Genomic DNA, 23853 nt, shown 5'->3' with positions numbered 1-23853 from the left:
CAAGCTTGGTTATTTCAAATATTGTTTTGAGCCTTAGCTACCCAAAGACAAAATGACTTGTGAACAGAACATCCATTGCTGAAGTAGCCAACAGAGCACAATAATTCCTAACCTTGTCATTAAAAAAAAAAAAATTCAACTTCCATAAATAAATTTTAGTTCATTTAGTATAGACCGAATGCAACCAGGGGTCTCAGACCTTTTGTCACCAGCAACATCTAATTATTATAACATCTTAACTATAAAATAAATGTCATGGATCCTCTCAAACTCTTTAAATATTCAGTTCATCTTTACGACTGCTTTATCCTGGTCACAGTGGATCCCAGGAATACTAAGCATGAGGTGAGAATATACAATAGTTGGGTTGCTAGTGATTTCCTAATCATTTTTAATTAAAGTTTTAAACCACTCCTTACAAAACACTCATTTCCAAATTATTGCAATGAGCGAAGCTCTAGGATATACCATATGCTCATTAACACAATAACATTCCCTTCATAAGTGGTAGAAAATCTACCATTATTAGACTCCCCCCCCCGATGTTTAGTTCTTAACCTTTTAATTTAGCCATTTGTAATGAATGGATTAAATCCAATTCATTAAATAATTAAAAAAAAAAAGTAAGTATACCATCTACTTGGCTCCAACATGTTCTCTCATTGGAAAATTCTGGAATGGGGGGGGGAGGAAAAAAAAAGGTTTATGACAAGTATACAAAATATTGTACACATTGAATACGTTTTACACAAATTAATAACGAGGTTCATTCTTTTTTTAAAAAAGAATGAATTGTGCTGGAGTCCATGAAAATCATGAAGACATGAAAAGGAGGTCCTGTCTCACCCCCCAAAAAAAGTCTCTACTCCAGAAAAGCCATGTTCTGAGGATACATGCATTAAATCCTTATGATAAAAAAAAAAAAAAAAAAAAAAAAAAAAAAAAAACACACCATACACCCCACACACACCACAACCCAAATTATGTTCTGGTGCCGCCATCTTCTTCTGGCTGCTCCCGATTAGGGGTCGCCACAGCAGATCTTTCATCTCCATCCTTCTCTACCACACCTGCCACTTTAATGTCCTCCCTCACCCCATCCATGTATCTCCTCTTTGGCCTTCCTCATTTTCGTTTGCCTGGCAGCTCCATCCAACATGCTCTGCATCTCTTCTCAGGATGTGCCCAGACCAACTCAGTCTCATCTCTCTTAGCTTAATTCCCAAGCTCTCCACATGTGCTGTCCCTCATCCTGTCCAACCTCCCGTCGCAAACCTTAACATCCTCAACTCTGCCACCTCCAACTTTGCCTCCTGTCTCTTCGTTAAGGGTACGGTCTCCAATCCGTACATCACAGCTGGTCTCACTGCTGTCTTCTGGTGCCATCTGCTGCTTAAAATAAGAACTGAATAAAAGTGTTTTGAGATCCGACATGGCTTGTACCCATCTAATCTTTAGTTAGACATTAAACTACCATCTGAGTGGCTATGCAATGTCCATAGTTTATACCTGCAGGCTGTGTGATCAGCTCCACCTACTGTACCAGCAGACTTTTTGCATGTACCATGAATACTGAACGTAGGCCATCTGTTAGGCAGCATGTGTTAACCCCCTCCCGTCTTCAGCTCGTCTACCCCGGCACACCTCAAGCATGGCTCATGAGACCAAAATCCAACTCTGCCCTGCCTATTAGCCATTTTAGGATGATTTTTAAAGTTATTAGCACAGTAAGCAAACACGGAACTGCCATGAGGCAGCACTTCATTCATTCCCTATGCCACTTGCCCACTGTAGTTTGCAGCAGAAGCTGGAGCTAATCCTAGCAGACATTGGGCAAGAGGCAGGGCACACTCAGGACAGGGCACCATTCACACTTGTGTAATTTAGAGTAGCCAGTTGACCTGATCCACATCTTTGGTCTGTGAGAGGAAACAGTATCTACACAGGCATGAGGAGAACACAAACTCCACACAGAATGAGGCCCGTCACTCAAGCAACAGGTTTGAACCCAGATAGCCTGGGCCCGCCCATTCTAAGTGTGGCGCAACACGAGGGCCTGTTGCGAGCTTAGTCTGGCAAGGCAAGCTATCTACAGCTCTTCCGAGCTCCCGAAAAATCGGGAGCCAATCAACTTTGAGCATCTCCAACGGCCCTGACGTAGTAGAACTGCGACCGGAAGCCATAGATTGTTTACAGAATCTATGCCGGAAGCGCTTCATTCACTAGAAACATTACGAACATGGAGCAAGTTCTCATTGAAAACGGAGCAAAGAGCAGCCCTGGAGGTATTTATTGAAAGGAAGGACGTTTTCGCCTTGCTCCCGACCGGCTTCGGTAAGAGTTTAATCTACCAGTTAGCCCCGTCGCGTCACATACGTCAGAGGAAAGAGTGATGTGATTGGTTTAAGCTTCGTCACAGCCTTTTCTGGCTTCGACCAGTAGCAAACTGAGGCATTTCAGGGAGGCGGGTCAACCACGCACTTTGGGAAACGGTTGGGCTTAATATCTTTGCCAGACCAAATGCTCGCAGAGCTTTGAAGTTGCGTTAGCCAGACTAGAACCCAGAACCTGTCTGCTGTGATGTGACCATGCTAACCACTGCACCACCACGCTGCCCGAGCTTCACTTATGGAATGAAATGCATCACAATTGCATCAGTTAATCAACTGCTGATCATGCACATGAAGAGTCAATCACTAATGATTAATTTAACTTTATTTTAGAATATTGACATTAAACATACAGTATGAGATGGTTTATTACAATTGCCCCCCAAAAAATCTGGAATGTAAATAAATACAAAAATGCAGACAACTCAATACAAGGGGGGGGGGGGGGGGGGGGGGACAAACAAACAAAAAACCCCAGGTGCACTTGATTATCATCAATCCTAATCTGAGAACAGTCACGAAGGGGAACGATATCAATAACCAAAATTAGAATCAATCAATAACAAGTAGACTCGATTAGCACCAAGGCACCTTGCCAGGTATAGCTGCACAAATAAGTAGCAGTCTCCAACATAACCTGGTGTTCCAAGCAGCCGTCACTAGCTTATTCTTCATACACAGACCTACCGTAGGCTTCCAGGCACACGTCAGGTCAACAGTGATGGAGCGTTATCTGGAAAACTCTTCACACACAAACCTTTTTACACGCAGGAACTCATGCGGTTGTATTCCCAGGGACCTGCTACTTACAACTGCAGCCACCCAGGCACACCTCAAGCCTACCCATTTAAACCTGTACAGTTTTCAGTTTTTACAGAACGATGACCTGACGGATTTTAATCAACCTCCTCCATGCGGGAGGCGTCATCATCCTCTTCCAAGGGGGGCATGTCCTCAGTGGGAGCAGAGATGGGCTCTTCAGTCGACAGGTCGTCATCATCAATGCCTAAAACAGACGGAATAGAGTCACTTAAGGGTGCTATAAAACACCACACACCGATATTTGCCTGGTTGGTTCACGTTCCCTGGAACACAAACTGGTGTATTTGACATGAGCAGTAAGCTTACCCAAGCCCAGCTTGATCATCCTGTAGATGCGGTTCGAGTGCGTTTGAGGATCGTCAAGGGTGAAGCCGGACGAGAGCAGCGCAGTCTCGAATAGCAGGATGACCAGATCCTTTACAGACTTGTCATTCTTGTCAGCCTCCGCTTTTTGCCGCAGGGTTTCAATAATAGGGTGATCAGGGTTGATCTCGAGGTGCTTCTTGGCAGCCATGTAGCCCATAGTGGAGTTGTCCCTTAGAGCCTGGGCCTTCATGATCCTCTCCATGTTGGCTGTCCAGCCATATGTACTGGTCACAATGCAGCAGGGTGAAGCAACCAGGCGGTTGGAGACAGTAACCTGGAAGAGTAAAACAAATGCACTGAATAACATCCTAATAGTTTTAAAAAGCCCAGAAATCAATTTGATTACGTTTTGTAATTTTTTTTTCTTACCTTCTCAACCTTCTTTTCAAGAATATCCTTCATGATCTTACACAGGCTCTCAAACTGTGCCACCTTCTCCTCCTGCTTTTTCTTTTCCTCCTCATCTTCAGGCAGCTCCAGACCTTCCTTGGTCACCGACACCAAGTTCTTGCCCTCAAACTCCTTTAGCTGCTGAACACAGTACTCATCAATGGGCTCAATCATGTAGATCACCTCCAGGCCAGCTTTGCGTAGCCGTTCCACAAAGGCAGAGTTGGCCACCTGGTCCTTTGTCTCACCTGTAACAAATTGTACACCAGTCTTTTAAATAAAGCTCTAAACCTTCAGACACGTCCAGCAGAAATTCTTGATCCAAGTAGTAAATTTAAATAAAATTTCGTTACTGGTAGAGGCCTTACCAGTAATGTAGTAGATGTGCTTCTGGGTGTCCTTCATGCGGGTAACATAATCCTTAAGGGACACCATCTCATCCCCAGAGGCAGAGGTGTAGTAGCGCAGCAGCTCAGAGAGTTTTTTCCTATTCTGAGAGTCCTCATGGATACCAAGCTGTTGGATAGAAGGTACACAAAGACTTAAAATTAGTTAAAGTGTATTAGAAGACTGCATGAAGACTAAATCAGCTTTGAGCAGGTTTACAGGGTCAAACCAGGAAACAGGTGGCAATCAGAGGACATGATGAGCGGAACATATGGTAGCCTTCTCTAATTACTTAGAAAGAATAGTGGCACCACCTAGTTCCCCAAATCTATTTTTTTGATCACACCTAATGAAAAACTTCATGTTACCAAGCTGTAGTAGTACTGCAGCAGTGTTTCATAACGAGCGAAAGACCAGCCATTAGGTTCCATACTCAGGTTTGTTCCCTCCAAACTATGAGCCTCAATGGACAAGTATTTACAGTATCTCCAATTTTAGTACTCATCTATAAAACGTGGCTTAGAAAAAGAAAACCAGTTGTTTAACCCAACAACATACCTTGATATTCTTGGAGAACTGCTCATAATACTTCTTGTAGTTGTCCTTGTCCTCAGCAAGTTCAGCGAAGAGCTCAAGGCACTTCTTGACCAGGTTCTTTCGGATGACCTTGAGGATCTTACTCTGTTGCAGCATCTCTCGTGAAATGTTCAGGGGCAAGTCCTCAGAGTCTACTACACCCTTGATGAAATCTTTAAAAAAAAAAATAATAAAAAGTTTAAGACAAATTAAAACCTTAAGCAATACGTCGTAAGGCGTCTTTATGGGCATTTAATAGTACGTTTGTTAGACATTACTGATTCACTTACTGAGATACTCTGGAATGAGTTCATCACAGTTGTCCATGATGAAGACTCGCCGCACGTACAGCTTAATGTTGTTTTTCTTTTTCTTGTTCTCAAACAGATCAAAAGGAGCTCTGCGGGGTACAAAGAGCAGGGCACGAAACTCCAGCTGCCCTTCCACTGAGAAATGCTACAAGAGCAAGCAGATGTTAGTGCTGTTCATATGGCGAGCATCACAATTCCTCATTTAAGAAGACACATTAAAAGATCCCCTCATGATTAAGACCCGTTTTGTAGACTCACTTTAACAGCAAGGTGATCCTCCCAGTCATTCGTCAAGCTCTTGTAGAACTCTCCATACTCCTCGTTAGTGATGTCATCAGGGTTGCGGGTCCACAAAGGCTTGGTCTTATTGAGCTCTTCCTGGTCAATATACTTCTCCTTGATTTTCTTCTTCTTTTTATCTGTGCTCTTGTCATGGTCCTCGTCATCATCTGAACCAACATCCTCAATATCTGGCTTATCTTTCTCACCTTCCTCTTCATTTTTGTCCTTGTCTTTCTCCTCTTCAGCCTCATCATCACTCACCTCCTTATCACGTTCTTTCTCCACCTTCACATTATTACGCAAACGAGTAATGTGTAAGGATAAGCATAATTACTAGATTCAAATATCAGGACATAGGAGCCAGTAAAATTACAGACCCAAATTGAATTTAATTGTAATAGCTACTTACATATAACGTGATAGGATAGCCAATGAACTGCGAGTGCTTTTTCACAATCTCCTTAATGCGCCTCTCCTCAATGTATTCTGTCTGATCTTCCTTCAAATGTAGGATCACCTTTGTGCCACGATTAATTGGTTCGGCTATCGGAACATGAAAATTTATTTAATAAAAAAATGTGACAAAACTAAGATAGCAAGCACACAATTTATAATATTAAAACAAAACGTGAAATGTATTCACGTTCCCTTGAATCAGGCTTCTCATGCACACAGTATACCAGGTCATTGTTTTGTTTTTTTTCCAACCGTTAATCATCAATTTAAATTGCATCATTACGGTATAGTGTTAATACTTACAGTTATCCACTTTCACTGTGAATGAGCCCCCTGCAGATGACTCCCAGGCATACTGTTCATCATCGTTGTGTTTGGTGATGACTGTGACTTTCTCAGCTACCAGGTACGCCGAGTAGAAACCCACACCAAACTGCCCAATCATAGAGATGTCAGCTCCAGCCTGCAGAGCCTCCATGAACGCTTTGGTCCCAGACTTGGCGATGGTTCCCAAGTTGTTGATGAGATCAGCCTTGGTCATACCAATACCAGTGTCAATTATGGTCAGTGTGCGATCCTCTTTGTTGGGAATGATTTCAATCTTCAGGTCTTTTCCAGAATCTAGCTTACTTGGGTCAGTCAGACTCTCGTATCTGATTTTGTCCAATGCCTAAACAAAAAACGACAACTAGTAACTTATTGAATACAAAACTTCTATAAGCTTTTACGCAACTTTATACATCATACATGGTGTAATTTGGATCACCACTTACATCTGACGAGTTGGAGATTAGCTCCCTGAGGAAGATTTCTTTGTTGGAGTAGAAGGTGTTGATGATCAGAGACATCAGCTGGGCAATTTCTGCCTGGAAAGCGAAGGTCTCTGCCTCTTCTTCCATTGGCTGATCATGTGCTTCTGGCATCTGTATGAGACAGGACGACAGCCGAGATGAAATACACCACAGAATCCAAATCTTGGTTTCAAAGCAAGTGTTTCAGCAACTGCTCATCAGGAAGTAAAACCTTTCTGTATTTGATGGCTTGGGTTAAGATGTGTCCATCAAGATATTAAACATGCCATTTTCTAAATTAGCTACCTGTAAAAAGTTCTTATCTTAACTGCTCGTGCAAGAGTGTATAGTCCAGGTTAAAGTGCATATCCTGGACCAATTTCACATACAAAAAAAAAAAAAAAAAGAAAAAAAAGTGTGCATATAAAAACCCCGAAAGTATGTCCCTTTACACACTCATCCAGAAAGGTAATTTTGCACAAGGCCATCTGTCTACAGCAGAAAAAAATAAAACAAAACGTGTCTGGAAAAATCCCAAGGGAGTCTGGAGCCAGATTCGTGACGTCACCTGCGGAAGCACCAGCAGGATCCGCAAGCTTTGCGCAGTCTCAGTGCACAACCTGTGTAGATGAAGCGCTCCCATTTCTCTCCCTCATTGTCCGGTCTTTTGGAAAACGAGGAGTACTAATCCCATCGTGATTGGTGTTGCTACACCCTCCTACGATACATCTGTTAACCATTTTAATAATTACGTGATAACGTTGAAGATAATTTGCAGAAAACCACCAGGTCGTTTTCTCAAACAAACCAGCGCTGACATAGGATTCAGAAGGAGGCATCCTGCACGTGACGCTACAAAAATCTATGTTTGTCGGGAAATCCAAATGCCAAGTTTTTTCAGAGGCGGACCCAGGGCCGTCGACAGGGGGGGGACAACCGGGTATTTTGTCCCGGGCCCAGGCATGAGGGGGGGCCCAGAACTGGTCCCTCATGAAGATGCCATTAATCATTCTGTTTCATTTCAAAATGTGTTGATTTGGGGGAGAAAAATGTGCTATATTTGCATTCAGTGAATGATTTCTGGTTCTTTTGCCTTTATTGTCTTCGAAAATAGATTCAAGAACCCACCTACCACCCCTAATGCAGAAATGGTTTGGTCTTTGATTAAGGCGCCAAATAACACGGCACTATTCCATCATAACGCTTCGACAATAAGCGTGCGAGCCCGTTTGCTAACATGCACAAGTCAGGAGCAAAGAAAAGAAAAGAAAAAAAAAAAAGAGATGAAGAAGCCAAGAGCCTCAGGGGCTCACTAGATATTTTAGAAAAAATTCAGATGATGCAGCAGGTGGTGAAGGCAGTGGGGCAGCTGAGCCAGGTAAGACAACTTTTTTCCAGCCCCGTAATGTAACCCCAGCACGCGCAACGCGCCATTCATAATTATAAATTAGGGGATAGCAGGGTACACTGAGTGAACACTGAAATGCACAGGGCATTGAATTATTTCATAAACATATCGGTTTAATAACACTGCGTTGCATATATCTCAATGAAGCAAAGAATAGCACATTGGCCCGCAATCATATCCAAATGTTTTAGGCACGCTTGCTGAGCTGGACTCCGGTTAGCTGAAAGCCCGTGGAACGCTGCCTCTTGTTAATTAAACCTTATTTTGTTGGAAATCATCCCATGTAGATACGACGGCATGTGAAATTGCCAGCTAGATAGAGTTTAATGTAACGAATGGGCTATAAATGGGGTGTTTTGAGGTTAGTCTGTTGCAAAACATTAAACTTTCACTTAGACTGGATACTCTTCAAACAATTCCCTTGCTCAAGTGAAAAATGATAGGCCTGTATGAAAAGCGCAATTAATGAAAGTAGCCTAATAAGCCCTAAATGAATAAAACAACCTCTGTTTTATTGTTGTTGCTTACACGTTAAGATTTTGAAATCTTCTCGGTCCAGTTCTATATTCAGGGAACGTTGTAATCCTTTTGGTTTATCCGTAATAAACGTGTCAGCCCCCAGGTCAGATAGGCTAATGTTACGTGGTTGGGAGGGTGTCAAATTTTTTTGTAACATTCTAAACCGAGTACGGAAAGGACGTTTATGAAAAACAAGACAAAAAAAAAAAAATACACTGAAAAACTCACTGTACACATCACTAGTGGCACACACGGACTGACCATCAGGAGTAGCGGGAGTTTTCCCGGTGGGCCGGCAGAGAAAAAAAAACAAAACAAAAAAAAAAACAGTTGCGCACTGGCCTTTAATATGATAAGCAATGTTAACAGTTTCTTAAAGAAACTGTTAACATTGCTTATCATATTAAAGGCCAGCGCGCAACTGTTTTTTTTTCTCCGCCGGCCCACCACTCCCGCTACTCCCAATGGCCAGTCCGTGTGTGACTACTGGTGATGCTTCTATGTTCAGATTTTGGGAAAGCCATAACTCCGTTCTCATTGAGGCCCAGTTCCATCCCGTAAACAATCATTTTGGTTTATCAACTACCTGCGCTCAAACATGTCACAGGAGAGGCTCAATGGGCTGGCTATGCTCTCTATAGAGCGCGAACTTGCAAAGCAGCTGGACTTCAATGACCTTATTGACGACTTTGCCACAGCAAAAGTCCGGCGCATTGCATTTCGCACCTGAATAGTTGCAGACTAAGGAAATGTTCAAACTGTAAAAAATGTTGAAATAAAATGGTTGACTGTTATAATGGGCTTGGAATACCTGTTACTTAAGGGTTGGAGTGAATGGAGACTGTGAAAAGAGGGGTTGGGTGTGGGTGGTTTGCTGTGTGGCGATGTGCGTGCACGCGTATGTGTGTGTGTGGGGGGGGGCACTCAGATTATGGGGGGGGGGGGGCCCCACTCAGATTATTTTGTCCCGGGCCCAGCCAAAGCTGTCAACGGCCCTGGGCGGACCAATTTGCCTCAAATGGCTTGATTTCAACTGAATAATTCTGTTTATATCATGCTATATTACCCTACTATACTGTCATTCTGCTGTTCCCGTTTACATTGTCCATTCTGTTTATATTGTCATTTGTCACATGTAAATTTATACCGTTAATTCTGTTCACACTGCCACATTTATACTTTCTGGATTGCCACGATCTTTTCTTAGATAGCTTTAGCTTGTGTGAGAGATATATATTTTTTATATTTCATGTTTATGACTGTTTGCACTGCAGATAAGAGGGAAACACGATTTCAATTCTCTGTATGTCCTGCACATATCACATGGCATTATTGATAAAGTTGACTTGAACTTGAAATTTCTGGTATTCAAGTCAAGTCAACTTTATTGTCAAATATGCTATACATGCTCGACATACAGCACAGATGAAATTTCAGTCCTCTCTGACCCACGGTGCAAACAGGCAATGCAATAAATAAAAATAGAATAATTGAAAAAACAAACAGTATAAACAAACAGTATTGCGCAAAGTAAAAAAAAATTGCACAAAATGTGACATATCTGACCAAAGTTTAATATAAAATAGGAGAATTACATTGATCTTGCTCCTGGATTTACCCAAGATGTGTCCTTTAAGGCGTGTGCTTCAGTAGAAGCCATACACCTCATTAGTGTATATAAAATTAAAGAGCTTAAACATGTGGTTCGATTTGAGTGAGAGTTTGAACCTACTGCTGGTTGCTTTTTGTTCGGTGTTGAAGACAAAGGTAAAAAAAAGTTTTAAACGTCTTGTGAAGGTTTCGATTTTGCTGTATTAAAAGTTATGGACGGATGATTTTCCGGAACAATCTACGACCACGTGTCTGTTTGATACAACAAGCCGCATGCGCCACCTACCGACTGCCGGCATTAACTACAGCCTTCTAGAAAGCTCCAAGATCTTCCCACAGCGCCATGAGCCGCACCGAGCACATGGAGAACAATCAGGATCTGATCAAATCCCTCAACGAGGATCACACTCCTTCAGCTCAAGTTATTCCAAAACACGGCTATTTCACATTATATTTACATGTTACTCAAGATTTCTGTTCGGGATTAAACTTGAGCACTCAAACTCAATTGTCTCCATTAAATTTACAAAAAAAAAAAAAAAGTTGCACAATAGTCATCCGAAAAAGAATACAAATTTATCTGCCAGAACTATTATATAATAGACTAGCATACACACAATAGCATACAGTTTCTTTCCTCCACATTAGAATGCAAGAGATTTACTTCATTACAATGTTCTTTCCAGCCCGGACAAATCCACCTGTATTTCATTCATATCGCTGTGGTAAAAAAAAAAAAGGTATTTAGTCAAGCTAGCAAACTATCCAGCTAGCTCAAAAATTCCTCTGGAAAATTTCCGATTTACCTCAGTAGAGAGGTATAGCTACATGGCTAACATCTTTATAGCTACTTCCTGAGCTCATTAGCATACCTACGGTATAAATCACCTCAGACGGTTAAAACAGCAAGATAACAACCTTAGCCGAGCTAATAAAATTAATTTTAAAGCTTCCTCACTCGCCTTACCTTGACTGTTAGGAGTTTCTTAATATGAAATTGAAAACTGAGGACTTTCTCGCGGCCTTAAAGAGCCTCCAGCCTGCCTCTACCAGCGAGTGTGTGCTGTGATGGAGGCAGCGCGCGCGGCGGCTTTATATACAGCGATTCCACAGAGTGTTCGAGAAGCGGCCTGTTCGGGAAACATCTCGAATCTTCGCGGCGCCTTGTGCTGCGCGCGAGGGGCGGGGCTTCGCGGCCTGTCAGTCAGCAGCCATTTTGGAAAACTAAATGTTTTCTGTGAGGAATAATTTCACTTTGGACAGCCAGTTTATTGCTGTATAAATAATCTTTTATTAGAAATATTCAATTCCATGTTTCTTAAAAAAAAAGAGCAGAAAATTAAAACTTCCAATGACTAAGTCAAACAAGCACAAAATATATTTAAAAAAAAGGCTAGTTACCGTACAAACTGATAAGTATTTTACCTGTTACAAAGCCTAACTGACATAAGAATGTGTTTCCAGATAAATAAATACATTTACATTTTTTTTTTTTTTTTTGCTTGAAACCCTAATCAACTTCCTCCATTCTGGACGCATCATCATCATCATCACCCTCCAGAACTGGCATGTCGTCCTGACTGGGCTGGACAATATCTTCCACAGCCGAATCATCATCATCATCATCAATGCCTTCAAAAGAGCAGGAAGAGCGTATTAGAAATTATTATACACACAGGACACTATTTGGGGTGGCACAGTGGTGTAGTGGTTAGCGCTGTCGCCTCACAGCAAGAAAGTCCGGGTTCGAGCCCCGTGGCCGGCGAGGGCCTTTCTGTGCGGAGTTCGCATGTTCTCCCCGTGTCCGCGTGGGTTTCCTCCGGGTGCTCCGGTTTCCCCCACAGTCCAAAGACATGCAGGTTAGGTTAACTGGTGACTCTAAATTGAGCGTAGGTGTGAATGTGAGTGTGAATGGTTGTGTGTGTCTATGTGTCAGCCCTGTGATGACCTGGCGACTTGTCCAGGGTGTACCCCGCCTTTCGCCCGTAGTCAGCTGGGATAGGCTCCAGCTTGCCTGCGACCCTGTAGAAGGATAAAGCGGCTAGAGATAACGAGACGAGACATTTTTTTTTTTGCTTGAAACCCTAATCAACTTCCTCCATTCTGGACGCATCATCATCATCATCATCACCCTCCAGAACTGGCATGTCGTCCTGACTGGGCTGGACAATATCTTCCACAGCCGAATCATCATCATCATCAATGCCTTCAAAAGAGCAGGAAGAACGTATTAGAAATTATTATACACACAGGACACTATTTGGGGCGGCACAGTGGTGTAGTGGTTAGCGCTGTCACCTCACAGCAAGAAAGTCCGGGTTCGAGCCCCGCGGCCGGCGAGGGCCTTTCTGTGCGGAGTTCGCATGTTGTCCGCGTGGGTTTCCTCCGGGTGCTCCAGTTTCCCCCACAGTCCAAAGGTTAACTGGTGACTCTAAATTGACCGTAGGTGTGAATGTGAGTGTGAATGGTTGTGTGTGTCTATGTGTCAGCCCTGTGATGACCTGGCGACTTGTCCAGGGTGTACCCCGCCTCTCGCCCATAGTCAGCTGGGATAGGCTCCAGCTTGCCTGAGACCCTGTAGAACAGGATAAAGCAGCTAGAGATAATGAGATGAGATGAAACTTTATTTGCCAGGTATGTGAACACACACGAGGAATTTGACTCCAGTTTCACTTAGCTCTCTTAGTACAGACAGATAAAAAGCGTAGAAAAAAAAACAAAAAGCTATGTACATGTAGAAGGGTAAATATATGTATAGATTGCATAGTGCAAGGATGAATTAGTAAATATAAATATACAGTGTTCACAGAATGACGGTATGAGTGCGCAGATGTTTCACAGTTGATGTTACTGATATTTGAGTCTGGTTTTAGCTGTTCATCACAGAGACAGCCTGAGGGGGAAATAAAACTGTTCTTGTGTCTGGTTGTTTTGCGTACAGTGTTCTGTAGCATCTCCCAGAGGGGAGAAGTTTAAACTGTTTATGACCAGGGTGTGATGGGTCTGCAGAGATGTTACCTGCCCATTTCCTGACTCTGGACAGGTACAGGTCTTGGATGGAGGGCAGGCTGACACCAATAATTTTCAGCCTGCCCTCCATCCAAGACCTGTACCTGTCCAGAGTCAGGAAACGGGCAGGTAACATCTCTGCAGACCCATCACACCCTGGTCACAAACTGTTAATGCTATAGTCATGTTGTCTGTTGTTGCCCAAATGAGGATGGGTTCACTTTTGAGTCTGGTTCCTCTCGAGGTTTCTTTCTCATGTCGTCTGAGGGAGTTTTTCCTTACCACCGTCGCCACAGGCATGCTCATTGGGGATAGATTAGGGATAAAATTAGCTCATATTTTAAGTCGTTCAAATTCTGTAAAGCTGCTTTGCGACTATGTTTATTGTTAAAAGCGGTATACAAATAAACTTGACTTGACACTTTTTCAGTGGAATAAAAACATGTTCTATTCCCCGGCGGCACAGTGGTGTTGTGGTTAGCACTGTTGCCTTATAGCAAGAAGGTCCTGGGTCGACCTTCCGACGAGGGTCTTTCTGTGTGGAGTTTGCATGTTCTATTCGTGTCTGTGTGGGTTTCCTCTGGATGCTCCGGTTTTCCCCACAGTCCAAAAACATGCAGGTTAGGCTAATTGGTGGCTCTAAATTGACCGTAGGTGTGAATGTAAGTGTGAATGGTTGTTTGTCTCTATGTGATGACCTGGTGACTTGTCCAGGGTGTACCCCGGCTCTCGCACATAGTCAGCTGGGATAGGCTCCAGCTTGCCTGCGACCCTGTACAGGATAAGTGGCTACAGATAATGGATGGATGTTCTATTCCCTTCTAGCGGGTTTCATTCATTTGGTTTGATCGCATGCAATATTGTTAGCATATTGTTTAGCCTACATGTATTGCGTCACTCTAACGCAGTGTTTCTCAACCTTTTTCAGATCAAGGACTGCTTAATCCATTAAAAAATAAAAATTTGCAGACCACCTAACCCTCTAAATATCCTGAACAAAAAAGAATGAGCCTACTTTACCAGTATATTACAAATTACACACGAATGAAGTGACAGTTTTACAAACAGTATAGTTAACTCACTCATTGTTGTCCTTATCTTAATGGGAAGAAGGGTGCTGCTTATTCTGATACGTCAGTGAAGCAATGTCTGGCTCCAAACTAGGCAGTTTTAATCTCATATTGGGGGCCACGTTGATCCGGTTGCACTGCTTTGTTTTCTCAAACAAATAACCCTCATGTCTTTGCACTGCGTCGGATGTTTCTTGTACTTTTCTTTTGACTGACCCAGTCTTCAGCCACCGATCCATTATCTTTGACAGTTTGGTGCCAAATCTAATTTGGTTACTTATAGTTTCTCCGCATTCCACATTCCCTCCTCATTCAGAGGTGATGTTGATTATGAAAGTGTAACCTAAACTGACATAGCTATAGGCAGTGCCGCAAAACTGTTGGCTTGCTTAATGTCAGACAAATTCAAATAATCGACTACTCATCTGTGCTACTTAGAACTTTGATTTTGGAGTCGCATAGGCGATTTGAGAAACACTGATAAAACGTGATATTTTACGACATCAACTCACGGACCATCAGGGGTCACTCGCAGACCACACTTTTAGAAACAGTGCTCTACCCAATGGAGAATGAGCATTGAATATGGTTTATGATATCGCATGGTTGTCAAGACAACATGACGTCACACGTCGGAGAAGTAAAACTTCCGTGCTAGGGAGCAAATGTGACAATTTGTAAACAAACATGGCCACTAGGTTTGCCTTGTTAAATACGGAAGATTGTGAGAGAATTTTGAAAGAGAAAGACGCCTTGAACACCCGAAAGGAATGTGTATGCATAATAATAATAAATAATAACTTGTCTTCGATTTGATCATGCTAGCTGAATGGAATATATCTGATATACCTCTCAACGCCAGCCAATATTATTTAAATGTACTTTTTTTATCTGATCAATTCTGAGCTACAGTTTATTTAAAAAAAGGATATTGACAAGCAAGTATTATAACTCACCAAGACCAAGTTTGATCATCCTGTAGATACGGTTAGCATGTGTCTGTGGGTCCTCTAGGGTGAATCCTGAAGACAGCAAGGCAGTCTCAAACAGGAGAATCACAAGGTCTTTCACGGCTTTGTCGTTCTTGTCAGTCTCTGCCTTCTCTCTAAGGGTGTCAATAATCGGGTGCAGGGGGTTGATCTCCAGGTGTTTCTTGGCTGTCATGTAGCCCATGGTAGAGTTGTCCCTCAGTGCCTGAGACTTCATGATCCTCTCCATGTTGGCTGTCCAGCCGTATGTACTGGTCACAATGCAGCATGGAGAGGCAACCAGGCGGTTGGATACAACAACCTTGTTAGGAAGGAAAAAGATGAATCATGAAAAAAAGTTCAATAATGAGCACTATTTTTGAATACGTTATGTCATCATGATGTTTTGTTTTTACCTTTTCAATCTTTTTATCCAAAATGTCTTTCATGATCTTACAAAGGTTCTCGAATTTGGATTTAAGCTCTTCCTGCTTCTTCTTTTCCTCTTCATCTTCAGGCAACTCCAGACCCTCCTTGGTTACTGACACCAGGGTTTTGCCATCATATTCTTTTAACTGCTGAACACAGTACTCATCAATAGGCTCAATCATGTAGATCACCTCCAGACCAGCTTTGCGCAGCCGTTCCACAAAGGCAGAGTTGGCCACCTGTTCCTTTGTCTCACCTTAGTGGGAAGTGGGAATATAGATTATATTTAAGATACAGGGTTTATGAGTTATAAATGTGAATCAGAGTCTGGTACTAACCAGTGATGTAGTAGATGTGCTTCTGGTTGTCCTTCATGCGAGAGACATAGTCTTTGAGGGACACCATCTCATCTGCAGAGTTGGAAGTATAGTAGCGCAAAAGCTCGGAGAGCTTCTTACGGTTCTGGGAATCTTCATGGATTCCAAGCTGAAATCGAACAGAAAAACGTGAGCTAATTCTAGTATATCGTTTACGTCTTCATTTTGTAAAGATATTTTGTCCTCTATGTTAATAAAACTACTTAGAAGTAATGTAAATCTACCTTGATATTTTTGGAGAACTGCTCGTAGAACTTCTTGTAGTTGTCCTTGCCCTCAGAGATTTCAGTAAAGAGCTCAAGGCACTTCTTGACCAGGTTCTTTCGGATAACTTTGAGTATCTTGCTCTGTTGTAGCATCTCTCGAGAAATGTTTAGTGGCAGATCTTCAGAGTCCACTACACCCTTTATAAAATCTAATTTTGTAAAAGAAAGAAAGCACAACTTTATTCATCACACACTTGTGAAATTCCTCTCTGCATTTAACCCATCTGAAGCAGTGAACACACACATGCACGCACACATACCCAGAGCAGTGGGCAGCCATGCTAACAGCGCCCGGGGAGCAGTTGGGAGTTAGGTGCCTTGCTCAAGGCCACCTCAGCCCAAGGCCGTCCCATATTAACCTAACCGCATGCCTTTGGACTGTGGGGGAAACCGGAGCACCCGGAGGAAACCCACGCAGACACGGGGAGAACATGCAAACTCCACACAGAAAGGCCCTCGCCGGACGCTGGGCTCAAACCCAGAACCTTCTTGTTGTGAGGCGACTGTGCTAACCACTTACACCACCGTGCCACCCATAAATCATTAAACGGGCCATGCTACCACCTTACTCTATTTTTCTATTCAGTGTGACAAAATGACAAGTGATATTTTGGCACACTTACTAAGATATTCAGGCATTAGCTCTTCGCAGTTATCCATAATGAATACTCTGCGCACATAGAGCTTGATGTTATTTCTCCTCTTCTTGTTCTCAAAGAGGTCAAAAGCTGCTCTTCGTGGGACAAACAGCAAGGCGCGGAACTCCAGTTGACCCTCTACTGAGAAGTGCTATATTAAAAAAAAATAATAATGGTCAAAATGTTACTAACCATATAAGTTATATTAAATATCTAATTAAATTCATTTTTATTTATTTATATTAACACACCTTGACTGCAAGGTGATCTTCCCAGTCATTAGTAAGGCTTTTGTAGAACTCTCCATACTCCTCATTGGTGATATCATCAGGGTTACGGGTCCAGATAGGCTTAGTCTTGTTCAGCTCCTGGGCATCAATATACTTTTCCTTGATCACCTTCTTCCTTTTGTTTTTGCCATCTTTGTCCTCATCCTCATCAGATCCTACATCCTCAATTTTGGGTTTATCTTTGTCATCACCAGCTGGAACTTCCTCTTCCTTCTCTCCTTCCTCTAGATCAACTTCCTTTTCTCTCTGCTTCTCAATCTACCAACAGGTGATTAGAATGATCAAAGTTAAATCCGTGTAAAATGTGAAGGGCGGGACACGAGAAATAACAGTTTTCTAGAACAGCATTATAATAAGCAGAGGCACTTACAAAGAGAGTGATTGGGTAGCCGATGAACTGAGAGTGCTTCTTAACAACTTCCTTGATACGTTTCTCCTCAGTATATTCTGACTGGTCCTCCTTCAGATGAAGAATCACCTTTGTGCCACGACTGAGAGACTCGCCTGTGAATTTGAAAGTCACATATGAATTAATGGAAAAAGTTTTTACATTGTGGAATTGCGCAATCCAAATTTTATTTATTTATTAATGAAGTCCTACCGCAATCAGGCCTCACTGTAAAGGAACCCCCTGCTGCTGACTCCCAAACATACTGTTCATCATCGTTGTGTTTGGTGATGACGGTAACTTTCTCAGCTACCAGGTACGCTGAGTAGAAACCCACACCAAATTGACCAATCATAGAGATGTCAGCTCCAGCTTGCAGAGCCTCCATGAACGCCTTGGTTCCAGACTTGGCGATGGTTCCCAAGTTGTTGATGAGATCGGCCTTGGTCATGCCAATGCCAGTGTCGATTATGGTCAGTGTACGTTCCTTCTGATCAGGAATGATGTCAATCTTCAGATCCTTGCAAGAATCAAGTTTGCTTGGATCTGTCAAGCTCTCATATCTGATCTTGTCCAAAGCCTGTAAATATTACACAAACCAAAAGAATTGTGATCAATTCAAACTTGTGATCAAGGTTCCCCACTAAATCTGGTGTGTTTCATCTATTATCAAACACAATGGTAGTCCTCAATAAATTTGGTATGACTGTTAAACTTACATCAGAGGAGTTAGAGATAAGTTCCCTAAGGAAGATTTCCTTGTTAGAATAGAAGGTGTTGATGATCAGAGACATCAACTGAGCAATTTCTGCCTGAAAGGCAAAAGTCTCCACATCCTCCTCCATCATGGGCTGGGCCGCTTTCTCAGGCATCTATGTTAATACATGGGGTAAAAAATAAATAAAAAAATAAAAATAATTATATATATATATATATATATATATATATATATATATATATATATATATATATATATATATATATAAGAATATAAAATCACTATTAAAAATTTACCAAGCATTCATGTAATTCAGTTACTGCTTTACAATATTTGTATGTTTGACATTTATTATAAATGCATGTTAGAAATATAACTTTCACTTAATTACTCTCATTTAATAATATAAAACTTTATATTTACCAACACATTGAATATTTTAATAATATAACATTTAAAGACACTAATGATGTCTTCATTGCAAAATCTGTTATAAATAATACTGTTAACTATTCATTGACTTCTTTTTTTGTCCCATTTCATTTTAAATTTATTTAAAGAAACACTAATTAAATGGCAATAACATTTTTTCTGATTTAAATTTCAAGCTAAAGGAGTTGAAGGAACAGGCTAAGGAGACATAAAATGGCAGCTGTCATAATTCCTCAAGAAACCTGACACCAACAGGCACATTATATCTGTGAACCGGGGGAAGTGTCCAAAGTTCCTCATGTCGTGATAAAGTTCGAAATTATGTGAATTACCAATTGTGTTGAATTATTCTTATGAGACGCTGCAATTCAATCCATCTATTCTGGCATATTCACATTTCATAGTTTGTGGACTTTCAAATACTAGCTTGCAGCTGCCGAACAGCCGTATTGCCATATGGTCTGTGCCATGTGTTCTCTGACTGACCTTTCTCATATAATTATTAAAGTTATAAACATTGCATTTACATTCAAAACATAGAAAGCACTGTATTAAATACCAAATAGTCTTTTATAGTGGAAAAAAGATGTAAAAAAACCAACCCCCCCCCCGAAATCTATGAAATATCAAGTATAATATTTGATCTTAAAAATGACAGGATAGTTCAATTCAAAGTACTGAAGAATGATAGTTTAATATAAATGACTATTGAATACATTTATGCTCATGATAAATCAATAAATGGTTTAAGTCATTAATTTTCCTCAAAAATTAATGACAAACTCTAGTGTAACTTCAAAACCCCAGCAAGGTCTGTTGTTTAGCTTGATTTAGCTTCTTACCTTTTTTTAAATGTCTTCTATATTACTGATATAAGAATCTTCTTGTGTATGGAGCTACTTCTGACTCCTGGTGACTCTTCTAGTGTCTTGTCTGTTGTAGGCTCTCTCGAGTGGTATCTGACAATCTCTAGGCCTGCTTCAGTCTTTTTATACTTGGACACTTTTCTCGAAAACCGTATCTCGAAAGTTCCAGAAAGAAGACCGCTGCGGGAAGTCTCCAGAGGGTTTGGTTTTGGGGGAGGTCTCGGTCCATACACCATGTGCCCATTTAGGGTCAAGTGGATACAGGAGGTGTCTGTCAGTCACAGTAAGCACCTTCCTGACAGTCGGGGGCACATGGGCTTGTCGCCGTCACAGCTGTGGGCAGAGCTTACTTCACAATAATAAAGTGACACATTATTGGCTAAACTGCTGCAATTTTGAGTCAGTTGTCACAGGTACTTAAATTCAAGGTGCTGATATTCACAGAAGTAATAAATGCCAATCACAAGCCTCAGGAAATGACAGGTTATCTTGAAAATGTACCAAACATTTTATTAATGTTTAAAACACTTGCAAATCATGATTCATGGTGAAGTAAAGGGAGATGACTTGATAAAGATGAGTTGTCATCAGTGACAAGTTTATGGAAATATTTTAACATCTTTATTCATTGGGAAAAAGTGAAAACGTTTCTGAAGGATGGGTTTATATCCTTTTTTCAACAGTGGTTTTGTATCATGTTCTTAGAATACATCTCTAGACAAGACAGATTCAACTCGAATTCAAACGAAAGCTTCATGAAATGTTTTTCTACAATTAAAATTGGTATGGTTTTCTCTCTTACACACACAAACACACACTTTAATGACTTTTGAATTCTTCAATTTGTTTAAAAATGTTTAAACATGAAAATGACTTTCAGATTTGTTGGTAACCCATATGCATATGGCCATCATAAACAAATTTCTGACTCTGGTTATTAAAAATTGCTGGCAAGTTTTAATTTAAAAAATTGGGTGGTATTGTAGTGCAGTGGTTGGCGCTGTTGCCTCACAGCAAGAAGGTTCTGGATTTGAGCCCAGTGGCCAGGAAGGAGCTGGTTCTGTGTGGAGTCTGCATGTTCTCCCTGCGTCTGTGTGGTTTTCCTCCGGGTGCTCCGGTTTCCCCCACAGTCCAAAAACATGCAGTTACGTTAACTGGCTACTCTAAATTGCCCATGTGTGTGAACGGTTGTTTATCTGGGAAGAATTTGGCCTAGCAAATCCTTGTAAAAGGTTGGCAACTGACAGGCCAATTGACCTACAGGGCATCAGGATGAAATAAAAGTTTTGAAAATCTACAAAACATAAGTAGATAATCCATCCATTATCCGTAACCGCTTATCCTGTGCAGGGTCACGGGCAAGCTGGAGCCTATCCCAGCTGACACCGGACAAGTCGCCAGATCATAGCAGGGCTGACACACAACCATTCACACTCACATTTACTCCTACGGTCAATTTAGAGCAACCAATTAGCCTAACCTGCCTGTCTTTGGACTGTAGGGGAAACCGGAGCACTCTGAGGAAACCACGGGGAGAACATGCAAACTCCACACCGAAAGGCCCCTGTTAGCCACTGGGCTCGAACCCAGAACCTTCTTGCTGTGAGGCGACAATGCTAACCACGACACCACCATGTCACCTTTAATCAGAAAATATTTTTCATTTTTTCATCCAGCTGTGACCATCATTCCTGTATTTTTATGATACCTCAAGAATGCTGTTGGTGACACGATATTTTTTAATGCTGTTCAATCAGGGCAGAGGCACAGGTCTTTGTGATTACTCTGTAACATGACAATCTGATTTTTGTTTGTCTTATAACTTCAAGAGAGAAAGAAAGGTGACTGAATGACTTTAGTTGTTATAATGTCAGTGTGACAAGAATTAACTTCATTAAATATAACACGTGAATATAAACAAATGTTTTGTTAGTAGATGATTAAGAAACATAGTTGGCTGATTGTAAGAGGAATAAAACACTGTAATAACTGCTGCATCACACACTTATTTTCCTTTAACTGCAAGCCCCTGTTGGGTCAAAATTTATTATATGTAGATTATGATCAGAATATGAATCAGAATCAGTAGGTTAAATCAGGATATATGTAGGTATATGTAAGTTTAGTGAAATAGTGATTCTTAGCTTATTCTGTGTTAAAATTTAGTTTGAAATGACCTTAGGTCCGGCTGGACATTGTTTGGGAACATTTTGTTTATGAATGTGTATTTTGAACAGAGAAGTGTCTGAAGTCTGTTTTAGTGTCAGATCGACTCATACCACACTCAGAAATAGTAGAATTAAAGTTCATGATTATGCTTATTCATTCAGTTGAATCTTAGGTCATGGCTTCATAAAGGCTATGAAATACACTGAAATATATTGAAATATACTATGGTAATGATTAATGTTAGTTTTATAGATCCCGTAATTAATGAATACATTCCGTGATTAATGTTAGTTTCATAGTTCTAGATTAGTTTCATAATGACATTATAATTATAATTAAGATCTTATGATTCTAAGGATTTTTAGTTTAAGAGCATTAACCTAATTTAGTTATAAGTTTAATCCTGTTAGTGGTTTAATTGTTCTCTCTCTTTCAGACATATTCTCATTGTTCTTGTGGTTAAGTTGTTCTTATTTTTTATGTTTATTCTCTTATAACATTCCTTATTAAGAACTGATTGTTATTTGTTATTTTACTTATGTTGATGGAATCAAGATAATCAAGATGTAATTTACTGACTGACCACACATTCATGTATTAAGAATTATTCATGTTAATTATTAAGAATTATTCAGATGATCCTTTCTGTGCAAACTTTGTGTGCCTTTGACCTTCTACAGTATCTATGTTTAACATTCCACACTATTCCAAGAATCAGACATAATATTAATTATAAGCCAAAACTCTGATATCTATCTGTACCTTACTGTCAGCAAAAATATGTTATTATATTATTATGATTGATTCAAGATCATTACACACTTCTACATAGACACACACCCATAGACACACACACACACACACACGAAGACAAAACATAAACACAGCAACACTATAAGACATTCCCACAAATGTTTTCATTCGGACGAAGCGAGCGAATAAACTGGCATGTGAACAACCCACACGTGTTCTCCTGTCCGTTTCTGAGCGATTCGTCTCCTTGTCTCCTTGTCTACTTCGGGCCCGAAGGGAAGGCATTCACGAAGGAATCCAGGGTCTCTTTCTGGGTGAACCCAACAATTTGGTGTCAGAAGTGGGATACTGCCAACCAGGTGAGTAAATTTAATTTTAATTTATAATTTGATTGGTTATTGATTGGTTGACCGCCTGGTTGGTAGTAATTTCAAAAAATAGAGACCCGTAAATTCAGGTTGGTAATCCTCGTGTGGAGGCACGGGACGTAAGGAACCTCGTAGACTGAAGATTAGATTAGACCTTTATTTATTTTAGACTCTTGTTTACGGGACGAGACGGGGCTAGTAGAGCCACGGGATTGGGCTGGTAAACCTCGTAATTTGTTTACGGGACGGTAAGCCTCGTGAAGACACTTCAAGGGGGAGAACTGTCACGAGAAGAGCGCGCTTTTAATCTTTGATTCCTTCGTGCGGCCATGGGGGGTAGTTGTGGTAGTAAAGAGGTACTCAGACCCGATTCTGAAGACACTCCACGGGATTGGATGAATCGATGTGATTTGGGATTCTATACTGCTCCTTGGCTGGACCTTCTAGCCGATTGGTCTACGAAACAATTTCAGTCTCGGTTAATTTATCCTCGTGCAGGGACTTTTAGACCAGAGTATCTCATTTCGGCACACAAACAGATATATGAAGGATTTGGCAACCCAGAATGGGATTATGATTACATGACCAAAGGTTATTTAGAGTGGATTAGAATGAAGCCAATTTGGGATCATTTTCATAAAATTAAAGAGACGAAAGAACAAAAGAATTCAATACCACATCCCAAGCGCAATGCAGAGGTGAAACCTGCTTTATTTCGATCCCTAGCCTCTGCTCCTCCGCTGATCGAGGAAACAAGAAACATTCCTGTAGATACACCGGCGAACGCTTCATGTCCCGCTGAT

At 41.1% G+C, this 23853-nt stretch overlaps 2 protein-coding genes across 3 annotated transcripts; both read right to left on the bottom strand.

Annotated features, from left to right (window-relative positions):
• Positions 1-2697: 2697 nt before the first annotated feature.
• On the bottom strand, positions 2698-11464 carry hsp90aa1.2 (heat shock protein 90, alpha (cytosolic), class A member 1, tandem duplicate 2). The gene is made up of 11 exons (XM_060917913.1): positions 11277-11464; positions 6754-6903; positions 6284-6650; positions 5934-6067; positions 5501-5809; positions 5222-5387; positions 4914-5104; positions 4337-4484; positions 3948-4216; positions 3519-3852; positions 2698-3396 (listed from the first exon to the last, which is right to left on the bottom strand). The coding sequence occupies exons 2-11, from the start codon at positions 6901-6903 to the stop codon at positions 3287-3289; spliced, it is 2178 nt and encodes a 725-aa protein (XP_060773896.1). The 5' UTR covers positions 11277-11464; the 3' UTR covers positions 2698-3286.
• A 196-nt stretch (positions 11465-11660) lies between these two features.
• hsp90aa1.1 (heat shock protein 90, alpha (cytosolic), class A member 1, tandem duplicate 1) lies at positions 11661-20127 on the bottom strand. 2 transcript variants are annotated; one of them, XM_060917912.1, is made up of 11 exons: positions 19737-20126; positions 18464-18616; positions 17958-18324; positions 17727-17860; positions 17318-17614; positions 17052-17217; positions 16387-16577; positions 16124-16271; positions 15773-16041; positions 15345-15678; positions 11661-11941 (listed from the first exon to the last, which is right to left on the bottom strand). In XM_060917912.1, exons 2-11 carry the CDS (start codon positions 18614-18616, stop codon positions 11820-11822), a joined length of 2181 nt encoding a protein of 726 aa, XP_060773895.1. In that variant the 5' UTR covers positions 19737-20126; the 3' UTR covers positions 11661-11819. The 2 variants fall into 2 exon arrangements, with proteins under 2 accessions (XP_060773895.1, XP_060773894.1); XM_060917911.1 differs by lacking the exon at positions 11661-11941 and adding an exon at positions 12390-12515 and having other exon boundaries at positions 19737-20127.
• Between the last annotated feature and the right edge of the window lie 3726 nt (positions 20128-23853).

Source organism: Neoarius graeffei, chromosome 3 (genome assembly GCF_027579695.1).
Source record: "Neoarius graeffei isolate fNeoGra1 chromosome 3, fNeoGra1.pri, whole genome shotgun sequence".
Taxonomy (NCBI): Eukaryota; Metazoa; Chordata; class Actinopteri; order Siluriformes; family Ariidae; genus Neoarius; species Neoarius graeffei.
This window is presented reverse-complemented; position numbering and strand designations above follow the sequence as displayed.

What these genes read in the sequence shown, in the direction of transcription:
- hsp90aa1.2 (XM_060917913.1), bottom strand. Translation starts at nt 6,903, where the DNA reads ATGCCAGAAGCACATGATCAGCCAATGGAAGAAGAGGCAGAGACCTTC. An exon ending in AGGATCACCTTGCTGTTAAA is followed by an intron (nt 5,388 to 5,500) that starts GTGAGTCTACAA and finishes TTGCTCTTGTAG; the next exon opens with CATTTCTCAGTGGAAGGGCA. An exon ending in GATGATCAAGCTGGGCTTGG is followed by an intron (nt 3,397 to 3,518) that starts GTAAGCTTACTG and finishes CGTCTGTTTTAG; the next exon opens with GCATTGATGATGACGACCTG.
- hsp90aa1.1 (XM_060917911.1), bottom strand. Translation starts at nt 18,616, where the DNA reads ATGCCTGAGAAAGCGGCCCAGCCCATGATGGAGGAGGATGTGGAGACT. An exon ending in TTATCTCTAACTCCTCTGAT is followed by an intron (nt 18,325 to 18,463) that starts GTAAGTTTAACA and finishes TAATATTTACAG; the next exon opens with GCTTTGGACAAGATCAGATA. An exon ending in GCTACCCAATCACTCTCTTT is followed by an intron (nt 17,615 to 17,726) that starts GTAAGTGCCTCT and finishes ACCTGTTGGTAG; the next exon opens with ATTGAGAAGCAGAGAGAAAA.